At 39.8% G+C, this 12,753-nt stretch overlaps 1 protein-coding gene across 1 annotated transcript in view; it reads right to left on the reverse strand.

Annotated features, from left to right (window-relative positions):
* CTPS2 (CTP synthase 2) overlaps positions 1-12,753 on the reverse strand; it is a 459,116-nt gene that overhangs the window by 362,623 nt on the left and 83,740 nt on the right. The window contains exon 7 of the mRNA XM_082245048.1: positions 3,311-3,394. Within this exon, the coding sequence (XP_082101174.1) occupies positions 3,311-3,394 (84 nt within the window). The remainder of the gene's footprint in view (positions 1-3,310; positions 3,395-12,753) is intronic.

The raw sequence follows: 12,753 nt of genomic DNA on the forward strand, positions 1-12,753 counted from the left end.
GTCCAAAAAGGTAGTATCTTCTGTCCATATAGAATGATATAGTTGGGAAAGATATAGGGGTTGATTTACTAAAATTGAAGAGTGCAAAATCTGGTGCAGCTCTGCATAGAAACCAATCAGCTTCCAGGGGGTTTTTTTGTCAATGTTTAAAGTGGTTGTAAAGCCACTTTATTTCTTGCTATAATCCATAGTGTTAGATTGCAGTATGTGACCCAGTGTATGTTATTTATAAAAAATCTGCCGCTGTATACCTAATTTCAGAGCGCCGATTGGTTGATAATCCCCTGCTGTGGCAGCTGGGAGGAGGAGAATGGTGGGCGGTCACATCCTTCTAACATGACCTATCCCATAAGGTTCAGAACAATATTGTTGGGACGGAAACACTACATGGAGCCAGCAGCTCTGCGGCTTCTTTTGTCACCATAATGCCTGCCACCTGTGTCCTGCCAATCAAGCTCTTAAAGTGGTAGTATACTCCGCTTTTTAACTTTTACCTACAGGTAAGCCTATAATAAGGCTTACCTGTAGGTAAATTAATATCTCCTAAACCTACACGGTTTAGGAGATATTCATGCAGCATGCACTCTGAAGGTCTAGCGTATCTTGCCGGACGTTCAGAGCTCCTTGCCGGAAAGTGAACTCCCACGCATGTGCGGGAGCAATGGCATCGCGGCTCCAGCCACTCACAGCGCCGGAGCCGCCAAACCTGGAAGAGACGCCGAGGGAACATGTCAGCTGCCTCAGCGGTGTCCGGGCGACCGTGTCGGGGCTTCATTTTAAAGGTAAGTATTTCATAATGTGCTAGTATGTGATGCATTCTTGCACATTATGCCATTGTCCTGCAGGGTTTGTTTTTGTTTTTTTGGGGATACAACCACTTTAAAGAGACCTTGTTATCAGGTAACACTTTTCTGGCTGCTTACATACTTCAAAAAAATTAAATTTGCACTTACTAAGGCTGCCCTTCAAATCAAATCAGTATGCCTTTTGCCAGGAATAGCCCTGACGTTTTCTTCACCCTCTTACACTTTTAGGAGGATCAGAGGTTTTCTGTTGTAGGTCCTGTGCTAGTCCTTACATCACCAAATCTACTGGCTGCTATCTGTAAAGCTTACCCACACCTAAATCTTTATGTGGGAGAAGGTCTGTACATTATCAGTGACAGTAATGAGTCCACTCAGACAAAGAAAACTTCACTTTCTTCCTGCTGTCACTGAGGCTTCTCGGGCAGCTGCTGGACACCATTGTGTGGGCCAGGAGGGGGGGGAAGGCTGCTTGTAATCCCTAGATCGGGTCACCTTATGAAAGTTTGGGTGCTAAACACCAGCGGGGGATTGTCCAATGCTTCGCAGACCACACAAATCCGAAGGAAAAGACCAGGCGGTGACTCTCCGATCATGTAGTCAAGATGAATACATTTACCAGCATTTGAATATTTTTAGGAGTGCAGTTAATCTTTTCCTTATTGTCAGAGATTGAAGATACCTACAAGAACTATTACTGATAAAAAGCATATTAAATTGATATAGCAAGGCCAACATCAGTTTGTTGAAAACATTTTATTTACGTGAGAAGTGGTTCTTAATGGCAATTACTCTTTAACCACTTTAGATCCGCCTTGTAGCAGATTTACTGCTACAGGGCGGCACCTGTGCGCGGGATCACACACACGCGTATATATATATATATATATATATATATATATATATATATATATATATATATATATGACCAGACACTTCTGGGTAGGGGGTGCGCATACACGCTGCTGGCGGCTCGATTACACACAGTGGAAGCCAATCAGTGTTTATAGGGTACTTGATGCCCTCCGCCATCCGCTGATCATCAGGCAGAGAGACAAAACTGTGATCTGTCTATATAAACAAGGCAGATCGCCGTTCTGACAGGAGGGAAGGGATAGATTATTTCTCCCTGCAAAGCAGGGAATAAATTCCATCTCTTCCCTTAGTAAAAGCACTTCACACAGTATAGTAACACTGGCTAGGCACACAGTTAACCCTTTGATTGCCTCTGATGTTATCCCCTTCCCAGCCAGAATCATTAGTACAGTGACATTTTGAGCAATGATCACTGTATTAGTGACAAAAGCATCAGTTAGTGTCAGAATGTCTGACGCAATATCGCAGTCCTGCTATAAGTTGCTGATCGTTGCCATTACTAGTAAAAAATAAATAAATAAAAAATTACATAGTTTGTAGACACTAAATCAATATGCACTTATTGGGATTTTTTACCAAAAATATGTAGCGGAATACATATTGGCCTACATTTATGAAGAAACTTGATTTTTTCTATTTTTTATTGGATGTGTTTTATAGCAGAAAGTAAAAAATATTGGGGTTCATTTTCAAAATAAGAGTCTTTTTTTGGTTTATAAAAAATAAAAAGCAAAGTGGTGATTAAATACCAACAAAAAAAAGGACATCAATTTGGGTATAGCATTGGATGACCGCGCAATTGTCAGTTAAAGTAAAAGCAGTGCCGTATCACAAAAAATGGCCTGGTCATGAAGATGCGTAAATCTTCCAGAGGTCAAGTGGGTAATGTCTAAATCCCAAATGAATAACAATAAAAGTAATTAAAACGATAAATCCTACGAGCAACCAATTAACAATATAATTGCTGCAAGCAATCCACTATCTCATACAGCGTAACTAATATAAATAAAATTGCTGCGCAAAAATATCATTTAACCGTCATGTGATCAATATCCCGTCAGTTTGTACTCAGATATAGGTAAAAACTAATAAACGATAAATAATGTGTAGAAATCACATATATAAAAATGAAGTTTGGTGCCAAAATAAATCTAGACAAGTGCCAATATATAGTGACCTCTTGTAAAGTACCAATGGTGCTGACTAAACTAATACTGATAAATAATTGCAAAGTTCATAATGTGCAGAAAACAGTTCCTGTTCAATCAGTGCAAATAGATGGATCCGAATCCTCCAAGAAGTGCCAATATATAGTAACCTTTTATAAAGTGTTAAAGGTGCTGACAAAACTAATACTGATAAATAAATGCAAAATTCATAATGTGCAAAAAAACTGAGTACAAACTGATGGGATATTGATCACATGACGGTTACATTATATTTTTGAGCAGCAATTTTATTTATTAACATTAAAAGTAATGCAATAAAGTCCAATTGGCTCATATTGATTCACTCTATGGGCAGATCATATAAAGAAATAAAAGTATTATACCATCAGTAAGTAATGAGTGTTTACAGAAAAGGATATTTATTAAAGATATTATATATAAAGGATATTTTTTTCAACCTACCAAATCTGGAGATAGGCCAAGGCCTCTGAGAGCACGGACACTGTTCTGTGTTGGTTTTGTTTTTTGTTCTCCTGTAGCTGTTGGCTAAAAAAAAAAAAAAAAAACACAAAGTAAGGTCAGAACCATTAAAACACAAGAATCTGAACAAACAAACACGTTTGAAGGTTCAACCTTTTGGCTACAAATTAGTCATAATAATACTTTTTTCTGTTTTACTGTTCACTGCTAGAAGTTTATTGAAAAAGAAAAAAATTAGCTGTATGGCTGTAGACAGCATGGAAGGAAAGAGATATACAGTGCATTGCGAAAGTATTCGGCCCCCTTGTACTTTTCGACCTTTTGCCACATTTCAGGCTTCAAACATAAAGATATAAAACTGTAATTTTTTGTGAAGAATCAACAACAAGTGGGACACAATCATGAAGTGGAACGAAATTTATTGGATATTTCAAACTTTGTTAACAAATTAAAAACTGAAAAATTGGGCGTGCAAAATTATTCAGCCCCTTTACTTTCAGTGCAGCAAACTCTCTCCAGAAGTTCAGTGAGGATCTCTGAATGATCCAATGTTGACCTAAATGACTAATGATGATAAATAGAATCCACTTGTGTGTGTAGTCTCCGTATAAATGCACCTGCACTGTGATAGTCTCAGAGGTCTGTTTAAAGCGCAGAGAGCATCATGAAGAACAAGGAACACACCAGGCAAGTCCGAGATACTGTTGTGGAGAAGTTTAAAGCCGGATTTGGATACAAAAAGATTTCCCAAGCTTTAAACATCCCAAGGAGCACTGTGCAAGCGATAATACTGAAATGGAAGGAGTATCAGACCACTACAAATCTACGAAGACCTGGCCGTCCCTCTAAACTTTCAGCTCATACAAGAAGAAGACTGATCAGAGATGCAGCCAAGAGGCCCATGATCACTCTGGATGAACTGCAGAGATCTACAGCTGAGGTGGGAGACTCTGTCCATAGGACAACAATCAGTCGTATACTGCACAAATCTGGCCTTTATGGAAGAGTGGCAAGAAGAAAGCCATTTCTTAAGGATATCCATAAAAAGTGTCGTTTAAAGTTTGCCACAAGTCACCTGGGAGACACACCAAAAATGTGGAAGAAGGTGCTCTGGTCAGATGAAACCAAAATCTAACTTTTTGGCAACAATGCAAAACGTTATGTTTGGCGTAAAAGCAACACAGCTCATCACCCTGAACACACCATCCCCACTGTGAAACATGGTGGTGGCAGCATCATGGTTTGGGCCTTCTTTTCTTTAGCAGGGACAGGGAAGATGGTTAAAATTGATGGGAAGATGGATGGAGCCAAATACAGGACCATTCTGGAAGAAAACCTGATGGAGTCTGCAAAAGACCTGAGACTGGGAAGGAGATTTGTCTTCCAACAAGACAATGATCCAAAACATAAAGCAAAATCTACAATGGAATGGTTCACAAATAAACATATCCAGGTGTTAGAATGGCCAAGTCAAAGTCCAGACCTGAATTCAATCGAGAATCTGTGGAAAGAACTGAAAACTGCTGTTCACAAACGCTCTCCATCCAACCTCACTGAGCTTGAGCTGTTTTGCAAGGAGGAATGGGCAATAATTTCAGTCTCTCGATGTGCAAAACTGATAGAGACATACCCCAAGCGACTTACAGCTGTAATCGCAGCAAAAGGTGGCGCTACAAAAGTATTAACTTAAGGGGGCTGAATAATTTTGCACGCCCAATTTTTCAGTTTTTTATTTGTTAACAAAGTTTGAAATATCCAATAAATTTTGTTCCACTTCATGATTGTGTCCCACTTGTTGATTCTTCACAAAAAATTACAGTTTTATATCTTTATGTTTGAAGCCTGAAATGTGGCAAAAGGTCGAAAAGTTCAAGGGGGCCGAATACTTTCGCAATGCACTGTACATCATATAGACTATAAAGTGAGCGCACAGCTGGTAAATAACGTGGGGAAGAGAAGTCATGGATAAGCCCTGTAAACCCACAAGCCAAGAAATAGCTGTACATTCTGCAGTCACTTGAATACTCACTAGATTAAGGTTGTAAAGAAGGTCCTGCAGCCTTTTAATTGTTAATAAAAGCCCTTTAAGGTAAACCAACTTGTAACTTAGCCCCATAATGCTAAACTGTACAATCCCCTATACAGCAGCACTCAGTCTGGAAGAAGGAGTGCAGCACTAGAAGCCAATCAGATTCTGCTACATGAACATGTGCTGACAAGGAACAGGCTGACCCCAGGACTAAACATAGTATGATAGATGAGCTTAACACTTCGCTGCCAAGTTAGGCCTGGGAAGTGACAACAATTTTTTTCATTATCCTTCAATAGAGAAAAGAAGGATCACCAACAAGGGCTGTGCTGCCTGGTCTGACTATGTAAATCCCAGCAATAGATGAACGTGTCATGAAAACCCATCGGCAGGTTAAACGGCTCTCATATATGTATTTCAAATGTGTATTTATCTGTTTGTACAGAGTTCAGTTTAAAGGAAGAAGATAACTGCACTTCTATCCATGGAAGTATTCACGACTGCAGGAGCTAAATTAAAACGAAATGTCACTGGGTGGGGGTGGGGGTGGGCTCCTGCCATAATGTGATAGGGTATGCAGTCTATTTGCACATTATGGAACATTTACCTCTTAATATGCGCTAATCAAGTTGAGAGAGGTCCAGGCACTAGTTGCTGCTCTATCCAATGCCAATGCCATCTGCTCGTTGCTTATCCTGAGTCCCGTATTGCCTATCTTTGGCTAATGGATGGCCACAGGTATTGCACACAGGAGTTACATCACCCCCAGCACCTGGCTTATACCAGGCATGTTACACATGAGCTGGGATGTACACTGCATGGTGCATGTGCTGTGCATTGTACATACAAAAAAGAAGAATTGCAAAGGATTTATTGGAAAAGAGACTTTGCATATCTCTTGTGCCAAAAAACTCTAGCTCCTTGCACTTTTTCACAGTGGGTCTTAAGTTTCACTTTACATTCATATGAACTGTATGCCTGCTGTTAGTTTTCTGTTATTTATTGCTAGGGTCACTGCAAAGGAGAGTGCTGAGCGCACTGAGGCTGGCCATATAGGGGTTGCAGGAAAAAAATACATACAGTTTCCCCATCAACACAGATAGTGTTGATGTGGGAATCCCTCCTGAAGTGTCTTCTCCCGGCAGGGGGTGACGGGACGAGGGAGGGCCAGGGGGGGCGAGGGAGGCGGGGTGGATGAAGCCGCCCCCGCCGGGAGAAGATAGTGATTATTGCTAGCAGCTATAGCAGCCACTAACAACAACCGCAAGAGAATCCGGCAAGCTGAATCAATCTACTTGGTACATTCAGCCTGCCCATTAAGGATTCCAATCTCAACCAGCTGAGATTCAAACAGTGTATGGCCGGCCTGACTCTTGGCTGGAGAACTCGGTCATTTCTCATTGATCACCTAACAAAGAGTGTTGCCCAAATAGTGTGTTGTCTCAAAATTCATCTCTGCCTCTGATTAGTGTCAACAAGCAGAGCCAGGAACACAAACCAATCAAATATGTCCAAGCACCTTGTGGTATATTAGAAAAAGAAAGAAATAAAAAAAAAAAATAAATAAATAAAAAAAGCTAAAGCCTTCAAACCAGAATCACTCTACTTATGGAGACACAAAAACAGTAATAAAGGGGTTAAGTGTAAGGCTGTTTTATTCAAGTTGTTCACTTGAAAGATAAATGATTTGTTCTCTGATGGAAATTTCCAAAAGATATATCGTGCATCTTTTTTTGCAAGAAACCTAGAATAAAAATTCAAATGCCAGCTTTGATGGTGTCTGAATACTTTGAAGAAAGGATTTTGAAATTGAATACAATAAAAACTTTGTACTTCAAAAGGAACTATAGGCAGAATCAAAAATGACATATAGGATTCAGGCTGTCAGTAGCATTAACACAGCAGTCTATGTTTTTTTTATCTCAGCCCCCTGTAACACATTTGTATTACCTGTTGTTCCTGACAGCAAATCATTTTTTTTCCAACTTCCTTTAAGGGAGGTGCAATAAGGCATGGAAAGCCAAGACACCAGCGGAAATATATCGGTAATTAGAAACCAATCCTGCCCCGGGTCAGTGCAAATTAATTTCAGCTGGTTCAGTCTCAGCTGACCGCCTATAAAAAGGTGTCTCATTACCAAGGTGTCACTTAAGAAATATCTCATGATGGGTAAAAGCAAAGAGCTCTCTCAAGACCTTGTAAAACATACTGATGGCATTGGTTACAGAAGAATTTCTAAACTTCTGAATGTTCCAGTGAGCACTGATGGGGCCATAATTCGGAAGTGGAAAGAACATAATTTCACCATAAACCTGCAATGACCAGGTGCTCCTTGCAAGATTTCTGAGAAAGGAGTGAAAAGAATTATTAGAAGAGTTGTCCAAAAGCCAAGGACCACTTTTGGAGAGCTTCAGAAAGACCTGGAATTAGCAGGTACAATTGTTTGGAAGAAAACAATAAGTAATGCACTCAACTGCCATGGCCTGTATGCACGCTGTGTGGGGCTATTTTCAGCAAATGGTACTGGCAAACTTCATATCACTAAAGGAAGGATGAATAGAAAAATGCACCAATATATTCTTAATAAAAATATGCTGCCATCTACCAGGATGATGAAGATGCAACAAGGGTGGACATTTCAGCAAGACAATGATTCCAAACACAAAGCCAAGGAAACTTACCATTGGTTTCAAAGAAAGAAAATAAAGCAGCTGGAATGGCCCAGGCAATCACCTGACTTGAAAGAAACTAAAGATCAGAGTTCATAGAAGAGGCCCACGGAATCTTCAAGATTTGAAGACTTTGTGTGGAAGAATGGGCCAAAATCACACCTGAGCATGTGACTAGTTTCTCCATACAGGAGGCATATTGATGCTTTCATTACCAACAAAAGATTTTATACAAAGTAATAAACACATTTCAGTTAGCGTATTCAATACTTTTCACCCTGTGCAATTCCATTTTATTACAGATAAACTAATTCCTGAGCTTATTTGTTTTGGTTTCTTTGTATGTATGAATTGCATGTGCTGCTACCAACATGTGGTGAAAATGTTAATTATGAATAGAACCTTTAGAAATATATTTACCTATAAAAATTATGACGTGTTCAATACTTATTTTACCCGCTGTACATTGTACATTCACATCAGTCCCTGCCGTCAAGGAGCTTACAATCAAAGATCCCTGACTCACATTCATACATACACATACTAGGGTCAATTTAGAAAGGAGCCAATTAACATACCAGCATATCTTTGGAGTGTGGGAGGAAACAGGAGTATCCGTAGGAAACCCACACAGACACGGGGAAAATAAAGTGCAAGGAGGTTGAAAAAGGCGCTACCTGTGAATAACAAAGTGCTGGATAGAATGGTGTACCAAACAGATATTGAAATATAAATATAAAGTGCACAAGTGACAATGTTGCCCCAATGGTCTGGGGGAAATACCCAACTTTTGTTCTGAAACAAACAAAATGCCGTAAGCCAAGTGAAGTGCTATGTGCAATAAATAAACAAACAGAAAGTGGAGAGACAGTGATAAATTTATTTCAAATCACAAAATACTATACAGTGCAAATTCCAGTGAGGATATGGTGCTCACCGAATCTTAAGTAAATAAATATGTAATAGATATGTGAATAGAAAAAGGGACAAATAAAAAAATAAATGGAGAACTTTCTCCTAAAAGTGCGGTGTGCAAAAATAATAAAGGAACTTATTGGTAAAATATAGACAAAATAAATTCCAATGAAAATGAGAAAAGAAGGGGCATCCACCTGTGTGACTACTAGGTGTCTCACCCTTTATACCACCTGTTTTTGTGATTAGCAGTGTTGTAAAAGCAGGTAAACTTTCCGGGGTTACCCCCAGTCCTGATGAGCAGAGTTCAGGCTGTCTGTATGCTCAAAAAGAGAGGATACCCCATGAAGCAGTATACACATGTAATCCAATGACAAGAACAAGTAGTGACTCACGGTGTAAGCTGTCCGAGATCAGTGTGCTAGCCGGGAAGCTTCCGCGTTCCACGGCTCAGGCTCCAAAGACCGGAAGTGAAGTATGACGTATTAGACTCCACCCTATGCGTTTCGTCAGAGGACGTCTGCTGTACATTGTACATTCACATCAGTCCCTGCTCTCAAGGAGCTTACAATCAAAGATCCCTGACTCGCATTCATACATACACATACTAGAGCAAATTTAGAAAGGAGCCAATTAACATACCAGCATATCTTTAGAGTGTGGGAGGAAACAGGAGTATCCGTAGGAAACCCAAACAGACATGGGGAAAACATGCAAACACCAGGCAGGTTGTGCTGTAATTGTTATTCGAACCAACAACCCAAGTACCGCTAGATGGAAGTGCTAACCACTTAGCCACTGTGCTGCCCTCAAATGTTGTTTTGTGGAACATCTGTGCAAGAAGCACTTTTAGCTTTAATCCTTTGATAGAAAGTGGCTGTATGGCAAATCCCTGGACAAATTTATCAAATTCATCACTAAGAGAAAGAACACCCTTTTTGCCCCATCAAAAAAGGCTATGCCTCAGCCTGGAACATCCATTACCTCAGAGGCCTGAATTATCCACTACCTCAGAGGCCTGAAATATCCATTACCTCAGAAAGTGTGGGAAGAAACTGAAATACCCAGAGGAAATGCACGCAGGAAAAAAGAGAACATGCAAACGCCAGGCAGGTAGTGTCGTGGGTGAGATTTAAACCAATGACCCTAGTGCTGCTTTTATTTATTTAGTTAAAAAATCTATCACAAAATAAAAAAAACGAACTGCTTAAAGAGTGTTAGATTGAGTTAGGCTTTAATTTGTTAGCCATATATGCAAAAATCAACTAGTCTGACACTACCCTCTCCACTGGTTGCCAATGCTACTGTCCAAGAATGTCTACACTGCTCCTCCATATACCAGTATACAGAGGAGGAATGAGTGTAGCCACCCTACAACAGGAGGCATGTTATTGGTCAACTGAAGATTAAAGGAAAAAAAAAAACCTATCTACCACATCTAAGAATTGGTAAGGTGCAACATCTTATATTTTTTGTCTTGGGATTAGCGTCAGTATGCTTTAGAATGTGACCTTTTGGACTTTTGATGCACATTTTTTTTTTTTAATTCTCTTCAAATCATAACAGCATCATTTCTTTAAGCACTTGCCGACCACCTTTTTGCAGTTTTACGGCTACAGGGCAGCCCCGCAGAGCAGGATCACCTATATATAGGTGATCATGCACTTCTGGGTATTGGACATAAGTGCGCATCGCCAGAGGCTTGCTCCCACTGTGATTCTACACAGCGGGAGCTGATTAGCAGATCCTGCCGACCCAATGTCTATCAGAACCCGCTGATCACTTAGGACACAGATAGAACGGTGATCTGCCTATGTAAACAAGGCAGATCGCCGTTCTGTCAGTACGGAAGGCATTGATCCTGTGTTCCTGCAAAAACAGGGACACCGATGCATGCCTTACCCTAATACAAGCACTTCCCCCACTACAGTAAAACACAGGCCGGGCACACAGTTAACCCTTTCCCAACCAGTGTCATTAGTACAGTGACAGTACATATTTTAGCACTGATCACTATATTAGTGCCGCTTGTCTCCAAAACAGTGTCAAAAGTGTAAGTGTCTAATTTGTCCACCCCAATATCGCAGTTCTGCTATAAGTCGCTGATCGCCGCCATTACCAGTAAAAAAAAAAAAAAAATCATAAATATATCCCATAGTTTGTAGACGCTATAACTTTTGCGCAAACCAATCAATATACGCCTATTGGGATTTTTTTTTAACCAAAAATATGTATATTTACAATACATAATGGCCTAAATTGATGAAGAAATTTGATTTTTTACGGGATATGTTTTTTAGCAGAAAATAAAAAATATATATATATATATTTTTTTTAATTGTCAGTTATTTTTTTGCTTATAGCGCAAAAACAAAAAATGCGCAGAAGTGATCAAATACTACCAAAATAAAGCTCTACATGTGGGGGAAAAAAAGACAAATATTTTATTTGGGTACAGTGTCGTACGATCACACAATTGTCAGTTAAAATAACGCAGTGCCGTATCGCAAAAAATGGCCTGGAGCTGAAATAGTAAAAAAGACTGAATCTGCCCACACCTATGATCATCATTCTTCAGAACACAACAGTTATTAAACAGAAAAGAATCAGAAAACTTCTAGTTATATGCAAAATGTGATTTCATGCTGTTCTGTTCCCTTTGCAGACCTTTTGTACAAATGTAGTCTTCAGAAATGAGACACCAATTTACAGATTTTCCCAAATGCAATACCTACTCTAAAATGTAGAATGTTTGGAAATATGTGTTATTATGATATTTACTTCGCTTTGTATCACAGCTTGACTCCACACCAATTTTCAAAACAAGTGTATGTACCAAGAGAGTTCCCCATTTTATGCTGATATTCTATCTGTAAGAAGTACCGTTTTTTTTTTTTACATGTTTTATTTATGCAGGACGTCACACAGTGGTTACAGATATTAATGATAGCTATAAGCCAAATGCGAACATCCGATATTAGTGCAGTCTGTTTACTAATACATATACAGTACATCGGCGCTTCACATCAGCGAGACAATGTCATCGCTTATAATAATCCTAACTGCTAGATTCCAGGTAGTCATTCATATTCATACTTACTTTAAGCTGATCTGGTAGAGGAAAGTCACTATATAAATCAGTTTTACTAAGGAACTGGAAAGTTAGAAAGACAGAAGAAAAGAGATTCATAGAGGAAGGGGTTGAGGAGAAATAGGAAAGAATGAGGGATGGAGGCATATACTGGTGGCCACTGCCCCCACCTATAACTGGTCTTTGCAGCAAGGGGCACTGGAAGGGCGACGTATGTCAAACAAATACAGAGAGATTTCCAAGCTCAAACTTACCAACCAGCCAGCAACCAACCGAATTTACCGGTCTAACAATATGCGTTAAGAACAGGGGTTTAGTCTGCGCACATTTGCAAATGTAAGCTACAGGCCCCATCAAGGCACCCTGTTTTCTGTAGTCCCTAACTCTAACTTCTGAGAGTCTCCACACTGAGAGGACATGCATTTTAATGGATAAGCAGAGAGCAGGTGAACTTGGAAGGAGCTCACCCCTTCTAAAGGTAAAGGGGCACACTGAACACCAAGCACATAGCCCTATGGCAGCAAAGATGTCAGTGCTGACCAATATAATCAAAATACAAACAAGTGGCCAATGCCCCCACCTATAACTGCTCCTTGCAGCAAGGAGCACTGGAAGGGTGACATGTGTCAAACAAATACAAAGAGATTTCCAAGCTCAAACTTACCAATCAGTCAGCGACCAACTGAATTGACCTTTCTAACAAAAGGCGTTAAGAAGAGGG

The sequence above is a fragment of the Pelophylax lessonae genome (assembly GCF_965119305.1).
Source record: "Pelophylax lessonae genome assembly, chromosome: 2".
Lineage (NCBI taxonomy): Eukaryota > Metazoa > Chordata > Amphibia > Anura > Ranidae > Pelophylax > Pelophylax lessonae.